The 17,582-nt window shown below is 39.3% G+C and overlaps 1 protein-coding gene across 2 annotated transcripts in view; it reads left to right on the top strand.

Moving 5' to 3' along the window:
- Positions 1–17,582, top strand: part of LOC126262225 (eukaryotic translation initiation factor 2-alpha kinase 1-like) — a 157,030-nt gene that overhangs the window by 54,180 nt on the left and 85,268 nt on the right. For both annotated transcript variants that reach the window (XM_049958673.1, XM_049958672.1), the window contains exons 3-5: positions 13,826–14,071; positions 14,530–14,695; positions 14,823–15,008. In XM_049958673.1, the coding sequence (XP_049814630.1) occupies positions 13,826–14,071; positions 14,530–14,695; positions 14,823–15,008 (598 nt within the window). The remainder of the gene's footprint in view (positions 1–13,825; positions 14,072–14,529; positions 14,696–14,822; positions 15,009–17,582) is intronic.

Genomic DNA, 17,582 nt, shown 5'->3' with positions numbered 1-17,582 from the left:
GGCTAGAAACCTCATATCTGTATCAGAAGTGATACATGTGTCCATGGCACAGAAACGTGTTCCTAAGGTTGATCCCTCGACGCAGATGTTGTCCAGTGTATAGCCATTCACCACCAGCACCTGTACTTACCTGTGTATGTACCAAGGCAAATGACTAAGGATAAAGCAATCCAAGCAGCTGCCACAGAAAAGACCAGCAACAGTCCTAGTGAGTGTCAAGAAGGCACACAACAAGCAGAGTGTCTCTCAATGCACCCTTTCCCCCTCATCTTCGAAGGGACAGGGTGCAGGAAAAGGTTCACGACGTTCGGGTCAAAAGCTGTCCCGAGTGCCATCACATGTCGTTCTTTCACGTCTGACTGATGAGGAGAACATCATGGAGTTAGATGCCTTGGCTCCAGGCAGCCCCTACACTCCCCCTCACTGTACAAGTGCTTCACCTCCGTGGTCCAAAGATAGAGGTAAATTAAAACCACATCAATGAAATGGCTCCCATCCTGCAGTGGAACTTGAAAGGGTTCAGGACCCATGTGGAGGAACTCCGACCACTGTCTGCGTCTCCAGTAGACTCATTTCCATCAATCGTACATCCTTGAGCTACGAGGCTATGTACTCCACAAAAAGGACGACCTGATTGGAGAGAGAGCCGAAGAGGCGTAGATATTTTCATCAGTACCGACTACCACTCCTCACCTCTCTTACTTCCAGTGACTTTACGAGCAGTTGCTGTATCAGTGCACATGCACCATCCATTGACAATACATTCCCTTAGTTGTTCCCACATGATGCACTTGATCAAAAGGCCCTAACCAACCTTATTATACAGCTCCCCTGCCCCCCTTCATCCTCTGTGGTGATTTTAATGCACGCAATGTGCTTTGGGGCTCTGCAGCTACCTGCGCCAGGTGGAGAGCAATTGAGAGGCTTCTTGTGTCATCATGTGCATACTTGCTAAACGCAGGACAGAGCACTAACTTTTGCACAGCGACTGGGTCGTTCTCTATCATTGATCTCTCTCTTTGCTCTCCAGCTCTCACTCACTCTGCTCAATGGGAAGTGGTTGATGAGTTGCACAGAAATGATCACTTCCCGATATGGATTCACCTGTCAGATGGGAACCCAAAAGGAAACCACTGTGATGTGTGCTTGCTAGAGCCGACTGGACACTTTATAGCCAGTTGGCCCAGTTCAAACGTTGTGCAAATGTTGTGGCATGGGTGGATCATATTACCAAAATAATCCATGATGCCACTGCAGCATCCATTCCACAGTCCACGGACAACTTAAGAGGCAACCTGTCCCTTGGTGGAGTGCTGAATGTTGCTCTGCAATCAGAATCAGCCGTGCATATCTCCGTAGGATCAAGTGTTGGCCAACTGCAGAAAATCTTGTAGCCTTGCGGGTGGTGAGAGCAAAGTGTCGCTGAATTATTCGAGAGAGCAAAATGAGGTCGTGGCCACAGTTCCTGAACACCATTAATCATTCCACGACAAATTCCATTGCGTGGGAGACCATCAGGAGAATTTCTGGGAGAGGAGACAGGTGCCCCATGGCTGCTATAATGGGGAACGGCATTCTACAAACGAATCCGCGAGACATTGCCCAGACTATGGCGGTGTATTTTGCCACAGTTACTGCAACATCCAGTTAGGATCCAGGTTTCCAGCGCCATAGAGCAGTTGCTGAGAGGTGTAGTTTGGACTTCCGGTCCTCCTCTGTTGAAGATTGCAACTGCCCATTTTCCATGTGGGAGCTGGATTCTTCATTGTCTGCAGCTCGTGACACATCCCCTGGTCACGACAGGATCCATTAGAGTATGCTGCAACACCTCACAAGGCGAAACAAAGCTATCCTCCTCGCACCTTTTAATGCCATTTGGGCGTCAGGTCACTTTCCTGGCTCGTGGTGTGAGGCAATTTTAATTCCTCTTTTAAAATCTGGGAAAGACTGTACATGCACAAGTAGTTACCATGGTGTTGCTCACACTAGCTGCATGGGGAAGATCTTGGGGTGGATGGTCAACCACTGCTTTGTCTGGATCTTAGAATCCAGGCAGATCCTTAGTCGCTTTCAGTGTGGGTTCAAGAGGTATCGCTCTGCCTTTGATAACCTTGCCCTCCTGGAGACGGCTGTACAACAGGCTTTCCTACACTGGCAGCACCTTCTAGGTATATTTTTTGACATACAGAAAGCCAATGATACCATTTGGAAGCGTCTTATCCTGTAGCAGCTTCACGAATAGGGTTTTCGTGGTTGTCTTCCCGTTTTTATTCAGTTCTTCCTCTCGCCACAATATTTGAGATAACGAGTCAGTGACATCCTCTCTGAGCACTTTCACCAGGAGAACAGTATCCCTCAAGGTTGCATTTTAAGTGTGACTGCCTTTGCCATAGCTATTAACAGCATTATGTCCATAGTGAAAAGTCCTGTCCAGTGTTCTTTGTTCGTGGATGACTTCTCTGTTTTGCTCTTCTTCAAGCCTTGCAATGACAGTACATCAGTTGCAATTAACTCTTCCACATTTGGATGAATGGCCGCAGAAGAGTGGTTTTAAGTTTTCTACTGAGAAGTCTGTGTGTGTTCTTTTTAACCGTTCTCGTTCCATTTTAAACATTCCTGAGTTGAGGATGAGGGACACTGACCTTACTTTTAAAGACACAGTGAGGTTTCTGGGCCCCAAATTTGACTCTAAGCTTTTGTAGTTACCACATCTTAAGGACCTGAAAAAATGGTCACTTAAGGCTTTATGTATTTCAAAATGTCATAGCCACAGTACATGGGGAGCAGACAGGACTTGTCTGCTCTGGTTTTACAGGGCATTTGTGCGATCTGAGCTTGATTATGGGTGCATGGTGTATGTGTTTGTGAGACCCTCTTGTTTAAAGATGTTGGATGTGGTGCACCGTGAAGGGATTCGATTAGCCACTGCGGGATTTCCACCTTGGCTTCTCCAGAGTCCCAGACTTATTTTAGACTAGATAAATTTAAAAAAAAATCACGTCAGATTTTACATTTCAATCTCTGTTTTTGTAACAATTTAGATATGCATCACAGTTTCAAAGTAATGTACACTGATGGCTCCAAACAAGGGAGTTCTCTTGGCTGTTCTGTCATGTTCCCCGACCACGTCACCAGGACTCGCATTCCTGACGAGTATACCATTTTCTCAGTGGAGCTCCACGCTATCCTGACGGCACTGGAACAGATGCGTTGTATTTGGGGCTAATGGTTTTTCATTGGCTCCAATTCACTTAGCTGAGGAGTTGGTCCGGCTGATATATGGCAAACTGTACTTGATCCAATGGCAGGATAAGCAGGTGTCATTCTGCTGGGTGCCAGCTCACTTAGGGATATGGGGAAATGAACAGGCCGCTCAGGCTGCCAATGAGGCTTGCAGAGGACAGGATGTGGCCCAGTGTCCTATTCCCTTGAAGGCTGTAGTTTCTGCACTACTCAGGAAGTGCATCCAGTTATGGGGTGAGGAATGGCTGGTGGTGACGGCCAATAAGCTGCAGTTGGTGAAGTCAACAACCTGGCTGTGGCGTTCCTCCTGCTAGTTGCTCAGGCGGGATGAAGGGACCCTCACGTGTCTTAGAATTGGGCACTGCCCTCTCACACATAGCGTTTTACTATGGCAAGAGGATCCTCCGTTTTGTGATGCTTGTGGCATGCACATCTCTATCCGCCATATTTTAATGTAGTGCATTTTATATCATGATGAAAGGGCAGAAACAAATATTGATGGGGATCTGCCCTCTATCTTAGTTGATAATGAGACGAGTGTGACTATGGTTTTAAAGTTTTGTGATTTGTCTGGACTCTGGCATAAACTTTTAGGCTGGAGGTTTTAGTGTGTTGCAGAGTGGCTCGCTCTTCCTTTTTTTTTTCTTCTCATCAGCCGTCTGCTACATTGCTTTATATCCTTACACCATGTTCTTCATGTGTCATTGATGCTTTTGCTACTGACACAATACTTCATTACATGATTCTGAGTGGTACATAGTTGTTCAACTTTTGTTACCTCCATTTTATGTGCTGTTTTGTCTCCCTGTTTTGCGTATTTTACTGACACTTGTATCAATCTGTTTTCGCACTGGCACTAAAGACCTTGCTGTCATGTGCCCATACAAACATGTCAGTGTGCATGTCCATGTCCAGCTCATGCCCATGAGCCTGGTCACCGGCCACCATCGCCAAGTCTGGCATGTGCTTGCAGCAGTACGCCAGTGACACCTGATCTGTATAGCATCTTTATAAGGGCCCAGTTGTTAAATGTGTTTGAGATGTGTTAACTACTTTTGTTGTATTCTTGTGGATGTCACTCCGTGACCCAATAAACTGGATCTCTTTTACGGCCATGTGTTTCCTCGTGTTCCTAGTTAGAGAACTGTAAGATTCACATCTTGCATACCTTCAGGTATCTGACGCAGCAGAAATGAGGGTAAGGTACAAGTGATTTGTTATATGTGTACATTTCAAGGAAGTAAAAAGTATCTTTGGTTTTTGGAATTACTCATATGGGTACTTAAAGCTTTCTTTGGCAATCCAGAATAAAAATAGATGTTTCAAGGATATAATTATTTCCAAGACACTGTGTTCATTAAAACTGTAGTGCTTATGCATTGGTAGGGACCTAAGGTAATTACTGACAATTTTGTCATGTTACCTTCCATTCAGAAAGCTGTTGCACTCAGCAACTGTTATATTGACTTGTAAATTATAGATTGCAGCGATCAGTCGTCCTTTTTCAATTTTATTGTGCAGATCTAGATTTCGGCTAAAAGCTAGCCATTTTCAATGCACTATTATTTTCGCTCAATGCATGTAATGCCTGTTGGCTGGGCTTCATCCGCAGTTCATTGAATACTCAATGCATGTAATGCCTGTTGGTCGGGCTTCATCCACAGTTCATTGAATACTCAATGAACTGTGGATGAAGCCCAACCAACAGGCATTACATGCATTGAGCGAAAATAATAGTGCATTGAGAATGGCCAGCTTCTAGACAAAATCTAGATCTGCACAGTAAAATTTAAAAAGGATGACTGATCACTGCAATCTATAATTTACAAGTGAAAATTTTGTTCTGTAACCTATTTTCTTTATTCATTACTCAGAATGAAAGAGAAAACAAGAAAGTAAAACTACTAGTGAGTAGCAGAACTAAAGAAAGAAATTTTGCAGTATAATATCAGCACTTTTAATGCATAGGAAGTACAAAGCTTACTCTGAATTCTTAAGACAGTGGAATTTAAATTATCCAGACAGTGTGGAATTGTAGTTCTTCTGGATTATAAAAAATCTGGATAACTGCGAAGTTCAGAAAATAATTATGATCCCATAAATACATATACCATGTTTAATTTCATGTAAACACACAAACTATATTATTTTCAGATAAATCTTGAACATTCATAAGAAAAAAATACCAACAGTGAGTTTTATACACTGAACTATTCAGTAAATTTCTTTTGAACAAGATTTGTATATTGTTTATGTGCAGCACTACAACACAAACATTTGGAAAGCAGTTGTTCAGCTTAAGTTTTTTCTGCCCACCATTCCAGATAAACCATTATTTTGTCCAGGTAGGTTGTTCCCCCTTTATGTGTTAAAATGGATGCAGATTGAGCACCAGCTTCATCAGCCAATCCATCACTGTTGTCTGCAGGTTAACAAATGTCATCATACCACAGCCAGCATCTTTGCCATTCTGTAGCCTTGTAGGTCACAGTGTAGTGGGTGGTTGTGGGATCACTCATGAAAAAATTCCTGTAGTAGTTGGTGTTAGACCTGCACCTTTTTTAGATTGAAGTCAGCTTTAGGTGTACCTGCTTGAAGGGAGTCCCTCTAAGGGCTCACCTTCAGAGGAAGCCATGTTTCCAGGTAGAGAAGGAATTAGCATATTTCGTCAAAATGTAAGAGGTATTTGAGATAAAGCCAGTGAACTGCTTATAGATGTTGACTTTGAAATTACTGGTATGTTAGAGCACCACTCATATAATTTGACAATTCAGAGGCTTCCTTTACCAGGATATAGATTAGCTGGCTGTTTTTCAAGGAGTGGCTATGTACATAAAAAACAGTATTCCATTTGAGTCCATAGAATTATCAAAGCACCGCATTAAACACATATTTGAATGTTGTGTAAGGGCAGTTGAATTTAGTGAAACTAAACTTCTAATTGTTGTTATTTATAGATCCCCTAACGCTGACTTCAGAGCATTTCTGATTGTGCTAGAGAGGGTTCTTGATTCACTTTGTAGGAAGTACCAGAAATTAGTTGTTTGTGGTGACTTCAATATAAATTTTATATTTGATGGTGCAAGCAAAAGGAAGTTGGTAGATCTCCTAAATTCATATGATCTGATGCAGACTGTGTTTTTTCCAATGCAGGGGAACAGTAGCACAGCTATAGACAATATTTTTATTTATTCTTCAATACTAGATGGGCATTCTGTTAGTAAAAGGGTGAATGGCCCTTAAGACCATGATGCACAAATTTTAACACTAAAAGGCTTTTGTACTCAAACAAATGTCACATATAATTACAAACAGCGTAGGAAAGTTTATCAAACAGCTATAGAGAGTTTTTTAAACCTTGTCAAGGAACAAGAGTGGCAGGATGTTCACAGTGCCGATAACATAGATGATAAATATAACACTTTCCTCAACACATTTCTCTTGCTCTTTGAGAGTTGCCTTCCATTAGAACATTCTAAAGGTGGTACTAGCAGTTATAGGCAGCCAGGTGGCTGACTAGTAGGATAGGGATATCATGTGGAACAAAGTGAGAATTATATCAGAATGTTAGAAGTAGTCACAATCAAGCTGCAGTAGCTCATTACAAATAGTATTATAAGGTGCTTAAAATATTATTAGGAACGCAAAGAGTATGTGGTATGCAAATAGGATAGTTAATTCACTGGATGAAATTAAAATGATATGGTCAGTTGTGAAGGATGTGTCTGCTCAGCAGCACAAGGTTGATGATATTAAGTCAGTTTGCAAATATTTCTGTTATGGATAAATCAGATATATGCACAGTATTTAACTATCATTTTCTGAGCATTGCTGGTGAATTAAATAAAAATTTAGTTTCTACAGGGAATCGTATAACTTTCTTGGAAATGCTTTTCCGAGATTGATGTTTGAAATACTCCTCTGTGATTCAGACAAGGGGGAGATTGAGTCAATAATTAAATCACTGAAGACTAAGGACTCTCATGGTTATGATGGAGTGCCTAGCAGAATATTAAAGTACTGTGCTGCACATGTTAGCCCTGTATTTAGCCATATTTGTAATTTTTCCTTTAGGAATAGTCATTTTCCTGAACGATTAAAGTACTCAGTTCTAAAGCTGCTTTTTTTATAAAAAGGGAGAAAGAGATAATGTAGACAATTTTAGACCTATTTCTATCAGTGTATGCTAAAGTTATTGAAAAGGCTGTGTATATAAGGATAATTGATCAATTTGTATCACACGATTTGCTATCAAATGCACAGTTCGGCTTTAGAAGTTGTTTAACAACTGAAAATGCTATGTTCTCTTTTCTCTGTGAGGTACTGGATGGGTTAAAAAAAGGTTTCAAATGCTAGGCATATATTTTGATTTAACTAAGGCATTTGATTATGTTGATCACAAAATATTGCTCCAGAAGTTGGACTGTTAATACTAGTAGTAGTTCACAATTGGTTCACCTCTTACTCTAGCAACAGACAGCAAAAGGTCATTATTCACAATATTGAGAATGGCTGTGATGTGGGGTCTGAATGGGGTACAGTCAATGGGGGGGATCAGTGTTGGGGCCACTCCTGTTCCTTATTTATGTAAATGACATGCCCTCAAGTATAAGGGGTAACTCTAAAATATTTTTGTTTGCTGATGACACTAGCTTTTTAGTAAAAGATGTTTTGTGTAACATTGGGTCGGTTTCAAATAGTGCAGTTCATGTCCTAAGTTCATGGCTTGTGGAAAATAAACTAACGCTAAATCACAGTAAGACTCAGTTTTTACAGTTTCTAACACACAATTCAACAAAACCTGACATTCTAATTTTACAGAATGGGCATATGATTAGTGAAACTGAACAGTTCAAATTTCTAGTGTTCAGATAGATAGTAAACTGTCGTGGAAAGGCCACATTCAGGATCTTGGTCAAAGACTTGATGCTGCCATTTTTACTATTCGAACGGTATCTGAAGTTAGCTTATTCCCAAGAATAAGCAGCTTTCACTCAGTTAATTCTCAGCAGAAATCATACCTGTATTTGGATCGGACTTCCTTAACTCTTGTGCAGAAAGGTGTACAGTATACTGCTGCATCCATTTTCAATAAGCTACCACTCGAATTAAAAAATCTTAGCAGTAATCCACGTGTTTTCAAATCAAAACTGAAGAGTTTCCTCATGGGTCACTTCTTCTATTCTGTCAAGGAGTTCCTTGAAAAATTAAGCTGATTCTTGTTGTATTGTTGATTGCATTTACTTAAACTTATGAATTGACTTTCTCGGATTCATAAATGTTTTATTTTTATCTGTTATTACTTTTATGTTGTAATTTCATGTGCTGACATGTTCCATGATCCTGGAGATTTGCTCCTCAATTTGGTCCTACGGAACTTTTCGACACACTTACCCAATAGTTGTCCTTCTCCACACACTTAATATTTTCTAGAATCCCTTGGTCCATTGGCTACAAATGTTACATTTTTAGGTAGCAGAAATTTCACTTTGAAGTGATCCTGACTTGTTCTATTTCCCGATGTGACAGAGCATTGGCAGTCAACAATATGACATTCAAATGCAAACCTTGGAAAAAAATCTTCAGAGAACATGGCTAGGAGGAACAATTTGTGTGTTTTAAAGCATGAGGATATTTTATTTCTCTCTCAACACAGAAAGGATTTTATGTTTCCCAGGCGCATTACTGCAAGCCATTATTGTAACACTGTCATTATTCTTTTTATAGTTTTTTGTGAAGTCCATCTCATCTGGAATCTAAAAATGTCTTATTGGATAGCATCTGATAAACAAATTCATCAGCATTATAAACTTATTATGGAGTCAATTAGTCAAAGGGCATATGATTTTTTTAATTCCTTTTTGAAACTTTCAGCAGCTACTGTAGTCACTGGAAGGGTTTCACCAGTCATTGACAGTTGACAAAGTCCATGTGAATCTATCCACCTTTGCAGCCAGCGCTGGCTGACTGTGAAGTTATGATCATCATTAAAAAGTGTCTTGTTTAAATTTATACCTCTTTCCTGCAATATTAGGCCTGAACCCCTAAAACCTCTAGTAAAATACGTCATCTGGCGAGTCATTTTTGGCTTTTTTGGTTCCCCCTAGCTCTGTAAACTGTCCTTTATTATCATTTTGGAACAAAAGTCTTCAGTTTTTTCATGTTGCTCTTCCAGTATGACACCACTGAAGTTTTGTTCATTGACAAAACATTAAATATCCTTTTTAGAGTGGATAAAGGAAAATTGTTGGAAAAAATAATGTTCCTCTTTAGCGTCTTTTACACTTGCAGCAAACAAGGGGTAAAACCATAGTCTACAACTTAATGTCAACTTGTTAACAGCACCGTTGCTGGGATCTGTGTCTGGCTGTTGACTGATTCTAAATTTAATGATTGTGTCATCAATTGTTGTTGCTTTTACTTTCAGAGTATCAAATAAAATACAGTTGCTGTACTAAAAAACAAAAATAATAATGACGATTTTGAGATCTGCATTAATGAGGGCCAAATAAGCAAAGTTCCACTGTATTTATCCTTTCTATTATTTTTTAAAGAAAATAATTAACAAATGTGATACCCCACAGTGATATATACATTTATCTAACACTGCAGTTAAGGTGCTAATATCGTAAATTGATTGTACATTTATGTAGACACTAATACACTTAGGGAACAAAGTATCATTTTATTTAGATATATTTGTCACTATATTGTGGAAGCTACATAATAACAAATATTATAGTGCTGTTTTATAGCAGCTATTGTTTAAAATTTCAACGTTGTAATTTGTCGAGTGTAAATTCTCAAAATTTTATGATGGTGACATATTTCCATTACATTTTGTCAATAATTATCCTTTTTTGTTGTTGATAAGAACCATGGACATTATCTCATTCAAATGAAGTAGTTTTCATTGATTGCTCCATTATACTGTGTTATTGGCTAAAATAAATGCGTTTCTTTCATGTGTTTTCAGATTTTGTGCTTCATTTACTGCTTTTCTGTAATCAGTGTACAGTGCTTTCTGTTCATTGTCACTAACTTCAACATTGTCTGTTAACAGGTTAAACAATATTTGACCCTTAATGGAGTCCTGTGGCACTTTTTGCTTTATAGATTTGCATCTATTCTGTGTGTCAGTCACAAACTGCTTTCTTTTTCCATCATAAGATTTCCACTTTGTGTGTCCACATAGCAGTTTTTCCGTTAACTAGTGCGACAAGCTTTTAACAGATATAGAAACATTGCAGATACTTTGTATCATTTTGTTAGTCTAGACAAATCAGTTTGAAGTAGATTTTTTGAAACCATGTAGAACTGGAATCAGTGTACTGTGTTTCATGGGGAATGTAATTAATCGAAGTGCATTATTACTACATGTCCACAACATTCTAACACTGGGCTTGCTCATGTTAGATTTCTACATCTACATCTATAATTTGCAAACCATCAGGAGGTGCATGACAGAGGGTGCATTCCCATTTTACCAGTTATTAGGCTTTCTTCTTGTTCCATTCACATACAGAGCACAAGAAGAATGATTGTTTGAATGTCTCTGTGCATGCAGTAATTATTATAATCTTATCCTCACGATCCTTATGTGAGAAATATGTAGGGGGTTGAAGTATATCCCTAGAGAAATCATTTAAAGCCAGTTCTTGAAACCTTGTTAGTAGACTTTCTCCGGCCATTTATGTCTTGTCTTCGAGAGTCTGCCAGTTCAGTTCCATCAGTATCTCTGTGACACTCTCCCATGGATTAAACAAACCTGTGACCATTCGCACTGCCCTTCTCTGTATACATTCAATATCACCTGTTAGTCCTATCTGGTACGGGTCCCATACTCTTGAGCAACTTTCTAGAACTGGACGCATAAGTGATTTGTAAGCAATATCTTTTCTAGACTTATTACACTTCCCCAGTATTCCACCTATAAACTGAAGTCTACCATCTGCTTTACCCATAACTGAACCTATGCGATCATTCCATTTCATACTCCTACAAAATGGTACACCCAGGTATTTGTATGAGTTGGCCAATTCCAACAGTGACATGGAATCAATTAGTCAAAGGGCATAGATATTATAGTCATTGGAAACTATGTTTTTTCATTTTGAGAAGTGCAAAATTTTATATTTCTGAACATTTAAAACAACTTGCCAGCTGCTGCGCCACTTTGTAATCTTAACAAGATCTGACTGAATATTTATGCCGCTTGTCTCAGATAGTACTTCGTTATAGATAACAGCATCATCTGAAAAAGCCTGATTTTACTATTAATGTTGTCTGCAAGGTCATTAATATACAACATTAACTGGAAGGGTCCCTGCACACTTCCTTGGGGCATGCCCAAAATTACTTCTACATCTGACGATGTCTCTCCATCCGCGATAACATGCTGTGTTCTCCCTATCAAAACATCCCCAATCCAGTCACAAATTTCACTTGACACTCCATAGGATTGTACTTTTGACAATAAGCATAGGTGCAGTACTAAGTCAAAAGCTTCTCAGAAATCAAGGAACACTACACCTACCTGGTTGCCTTGATAAAAAGCTTTCAGTATGTCATATGATAAAAATGTGCGTTGGATTTCACATGATTGATTTTTTTGAAATCCATGCTGGTTGGCACTGTGGAGGTCATTCTGTTCAAGGTACCTCATTGTGTTTGAGCTCAGAATATGTTCTAAGATTCTACAACGAATCGATGTCAAGGATATTGGACAGTAGTTTTGTGGATCACTTGTACTACACTTTTTGTAGATGGGTGTGACCTGTGCCTTTTTCCAAAAACTGGACACAATTTTTTGTACGAGGGATCTACAATAGATTATAGACAGAAGAGGAGCGAACTTGGCCACAAATTCAATATAGAATCTGACAGGGGAATTGCGGCCTGGAGCTTTGTTCAGTTTTTCAACACCACTAACAGTAATACTCATTTCATTCAACTTTTCAGTGGTACAAGGATTAAATTGGGCCAGTTGTCTTGGCTTTTCCTTTGTAAAGGAATATTTGAAAAAGGAATTAAGCATTTCAGCTTTGGCTTTGCTACCCTCAGTTTCAGTTTCTGTCTCATTCACTAGGAACTAGACACTAACTTTGATCCCATTAACTAACTGCCTTTACATATGACCAGAATTTCTTTGGATTCTGTGAAAGATCACTTGACAATATTCTGCTATGGTAGTCACTGAAGGCGTCATACACTGCTCTCTTGACAGTCAAACACATTTCATTCAGCATATCTCTATCTACAGCACTATGCTTTGTTTTACACCTATTAAACAGTAATCTCTGTTTCTTTATAGTGACTGTGTACCATGGCGGTTCTATCCCACTATGAACTGTTCTTCTGGGTACATATTTATCCAGTGCGTGGATTGAGCCAGAGGTCCTTGACATGCTGCTGACCTGTGCTGGAAATTTCAAGTTTCTCATTGAGATATAACACTACTGGTATTTTTATCTAGTTTACTGAACATATACATCTTTCCTCTTGTTTGAGTTGTCCTTTGTACTTTGGTAATCATTGTTGCCACAACCGTATCATGGTAACTGATACCAGTTTCGATGTGGACATCCTTAAAAACACCAGGTCTATTTGTTTCCATTGGATCATATATATTGCCATCATAAGTGGGGTTCCTACCTAGAAAAGGCATTAAATAAAGTTTGGTCAACTTTGGCATGCTAATCTTTTTTGTCCAGTCACTGCCAACATAGATGATCTGATTATGAACTAATTGTTGTGCTGTGCCATACCAAAAAGTAAGCAGTGTCTAGTGATGAAAGCATGGTTTGTTACCCCACACAGCCTCGCCCCTCTTGGCAGCCTATGTCCTGGGCAGAACTTGCTTCCTCCATTCCTCACACACTTCTGAGAATTCATTCAGGATATTGTGAACAAACTATAATACTGTTATTTTGTTTGTATACATTGAAGAAACTGATGTGTAGTTGTCTGCATCAACCTCGTTCTTCCAACAGGTAGGTTTAGAGTATGATGTGTCAGTATAGTGCTAAAGTCTACTAAGAAACAGATCATAATTGTTGTTTGCGCCTTGTGCTTAGAGCATTTCAAACCAATGTTAATTTTTTTAATTGATTTATAATCCTGACTTCGCTCTTGACTTGTTCTGTTTCTTGGATTTTTTGTTTGTGTACTTACTGCAGAGCACCCCATAGTGATCAGAGATTGCTATTTCCTGTATTTTTTGTTTAAAATCTTATCAATATTGCTGGTGGTGTTATAAGTGATTGGCCTTAATCGACCACTCTCTAAAGTTTTTTTTTTTGCATGCTGGAAAGCTTACACATTTAGAGAACTCAGTGTCTTAAAATTACCCATTTTCTTCATTTATGTAGCTACACTTTCACCTGCTTTTAGTAGAAATATTACAAAGGCTAACTTCAAGAATAAGTATCAAGTAATTAATCACTTATTTCCATTTACTAGAAAAAACTTGTTACTACAGAAGTATTTTTTCACCACAATTCTATTCTCTGAGGTATAATAGATACTGTTACAGTTAACTCTGAATGAGTAATGATGATTATTTCTTGATTTATCATTGTAGGAAATGGTGATGTTCCTGAGCTTACTGATACTGAAAATGGTTTTTGCTTTGAAGATTCTCCATTTGTTGCAAGTAGAAGTCTAATAAGGCCAGAAGTTACTCGACTTGCTGGAGAAGATGATGCAGGCCTTGTAGTAGAAGCAGAGTTTCCTTCTCAGGAAACGAGTTTTTTAATTGAATCACTGGTTAAACAACTTTGCAAGTTCATAGAGAAAAATGCTACCAAACAGAGAGCTCTGTATGATGGTACGTAAATTGACAATTTGAGAAAAAAGAAGAAAGCTTTATGTTTATCCATGGTGTAGGCTGGATGATGATAGTTAATAATTTGGCAATGGATGATCATTCTAATATTTGTTCTATTAATTGGCTTCATTATAGTATGTAGATTTTCTTTTTAAGTCTTATAACACTTACTTGCAAGTGCTCTTCTCAGAGAGCAGCAGGAAAGATTTAGCAGGGTACCTTCTTTTTGTTACCTCTCAAAAAACATACTGTTCTTTAGAATAAAGATTAGGAAACATTTTTGCGTGTCTCTGAAACTATTGGCTAGCGTAAGTATTCAGTGAAACTCCATAAATTTCAATTTTGGAAAAATCAAACCATATCAGTTTTTATATTGTGGATTAATGGTGAAAAATATTGGTGATGTGCAACATCATTATATAGCTTGTTTCAACTGTTCAGTTTTTTTTTTTCCCCAGCTATTTGTCGTATTCTTTACAAACTGAAATTAATTGATGGTACATATGCAATAGAAGAACTTGAGTTTATGAGAAACCGTTATGTGCAAGCAGTTTGGGATCTTCTTCAAATTGCGAAGATAGGAAATGAACCAGGAGCAAATAATAGACTGATCAGTGTTGTCAGGTATGAGTAAACTATATACATATATAACATATTTCATTTCTCTCTCTCTCTCTCTCTCTCTGTCTCTCTCTCTCTCTCTCTCTCCCTCTGTATGTTTAATCTCAACATTGGTCTCCTTATTAACCAGGAAAGATTCGTTCAAGAAAGCTTTGCCCAGCAAGCTCCTGGTCCCTGAAAAATTGTTCGAATCATCTCGGTATCAAACAGAATTTGTCGAGTTGGAGTATATAGCACATGGTGGGTTTGGCTATGTGTACAAAGCAAGAAACAAATTAGATGGTGGTGAATACGCTATAAAGAAAATTTGTCTGAGGTAAGGTTTGATCAGTTTCATACACTTATGCATGGTACAATTCTGATACTATTAGTGAAATCCTTAATATATTCTCTTTTCAGTTCCTTACATTGATGTAACTTGTTACATGGAATAGTTATTTTCTCTCCTTCACCTGTAAGAGAGAAGTAGATGCTTAAAATCATTAACTAATTAAATATACTGTTTCATTGGTGCTCTAGGATCGTCATAGACTTATAATTTTTCTGTTCTGTCTCAACATCGAGAAGTTAATGATTTTCTTAATTCCTGGTATCACACCCCTGTCTGGAACTGTAGACCAGGCATAGGAGTCTCTGAAAGGAACTACCAACACATTAACTTTGACAGTTTGCAGCCAGTTGACCTTTTTATAACAAGACATACCTAGGGCAGATCCATTGCTTTATGGTAGGCCACACTTGTGCCTCGCTCTTACCTTTTACCACACATCTTATAATAACTTAGATTGAGAACTGAAGATCTGGTCATTAGGTACTCTGAACACTTATAAACATCTCTGCAATGGGAAATAACCATGCTTTTTTTTCCCCCAACAAATGCCTTCCTGATAACAAAGGTCTCATTACAAGGGAGAGAGCATCATTCACAATTTTAAAACAGATCTTGTTTAGATTATCCTTCCTGCAGAAAAATCTTCACTACAGATGTGAAAATATACAGACTGTTTCTGCTAATTATTACATACCTCATGTAACAAGGGCTTGTTGTGTGGTTCTCTCTCTAGAAATTCGGCCTGATTTTCAATGGATTCACAGGTTCCACTGCCCATACCAGAACCTTTCGCCCCACACTAACTTGAACATGCTTTCCAAACCCACAATCATAATTATGCTGTCAGGCCACTGTGGATTGTTACTGCATTCTCATTGAAAGGATTTCTGCCATAATTGACCAGTGTCAGCCCATGTCAAGCAACTTAACTTCCTGCATGAGGGACATCTCTCTCTTTCTCCATTGGCTCTCCACAGTTTATAGCCCATTACCACATGGCTTCGCATTCCTCACTCTCAGTACTGTCTTTCTATGTACGAACATCCTGCAGTTATGGACAGCACTTCTGGGATATCTCTTGCTGCGTAAGCTGATGAAATTGTCCAGGATTTCGAAAACAGGTACTGCTCCTCTTTTTCCCCATCAAACTTGGCCCAACTGCAAATTAGTAGTCTGATATCACACAGTAAGTGGTAGAAGGATGGTGAAACCAAACGTAGGCAGCAAGGCATTGGAAATTTACACCTCATCACAGAATGTGGAAGTCTGACAGGATTATCTGCTCTGTAAAACAGTATTATCCATAACAAATATAACAATGCAATGCTGATGAAGACACAGGTGTTTCAGAGTGTACTGTTCAGCACACATTGTTGAACATGGGCTTCCAAAGCAGATGACCCCTCCACATTCCCATGTTGACCCAACAATATCATCAGTTATGATTGCAGTGGTCATGGGATCATCGAGATTGAATCGTGGGTCAGTAGAATGACAAACTTCCTATTGGCTTCTGCCTCAGGTTCTTCAGCCAACGTTCATCTAATGATTTTACTGACGGTTCACCAGCACGAGTGGCTGGCATTGTCAAAGCTTCACCCTCCACTGCTGGTGATGAACTGGAGCCGAGCTCGCAGCCGCAGACTATATGTACCTGGTGCGCAACGTCCAAGGGCTTCTCCGCGGTCATTTCTGGTGTGCTACCTGCGACTGTCGTTCGCTGCAGTATGGAAAGCTAGGATCCGTTTACCTTAAGGCTTTCTTCTTTCTTGTTGAAGCTGTTCACGTGTTTTTGTATTTTTACAGCTTCTCTCAACAAGCGTGTGTGATAGTGCTTCTCTACAGCCGTCGGCGAATTTTACTAAGTGGTTGGTCTCACTCAGTGTGTGCTCTGCCATGGCCGATTTCTCCACTTGCCCCAACCTGCAATGTTGCTTATGTTCTTTAATCCTGGTGTTGTTTGATCGTCCAGTCATTCCGACATAAACTTTGCCACATGTGCACGGTATATAGTATATTCCCAGCATTGCAGGTGGGTCCCTTTTCTCCTTTGCCGATCTAAGACACTCTTTGATTTTCCTTGTCTGTTTGAAAATTGTTTTTACGCCATGTTTGCGCAATATATGGCCGATTCTATCTGTCTCTCTAGGAAGGTACGACAGGAAGGCCGTACCCGACATTTCTTTTTCTGATTCCTTACTTTGCCGAGTGTTTGGCTCTGTTACACTTCTAGTATAATTTGTGGAGTACCCATTGCTCCTCAGAACACTTTCCAGGTGTTGCATTTCGTGTCCAGCGTGCTGCGGCTCACATATTCGTCCTGCTTGCATTATGAGCATATTAATCATGCCTCTTTTTCTGGCTCGGATGGTGGTTTGATAGTTTGTGCAGGTATCAGTCCGTGTGTGTCGGTTTTCGATACACGCTGTGTTCCAGGTTTCCACCATCCCTTGTGACCAGCACATCTAGAAATGGCAGTTTTTTTTGTCCTTTCCTACTTCCATGGTAAATTTTATGTTGGCATGGAGGCTGTTCAAGTGTCTCAGGAATTCACCGAGC

The sequence above is a fragment of the Schistocerca nitens genome, chromosome 6 (assembly GCF_023898315.1).
Source record: "Schistocerca nitens isolate TAMUIC-IGC-003100 chromosome 6, iqSchNite1.1, whole genome shotgun sequence".
In the NCBI taxonomy this organism is placed as follows: Eukaryota; Metazoa; Arthropoda; class Insecta; order Orthoptera; family Acrididae; genus Schistocerca; species Schistocerca nitens.
Note: the sequence above shows the minus strand (reverse complement) of the source record. Positions and strands in the feature narration are given on the sequence as shown.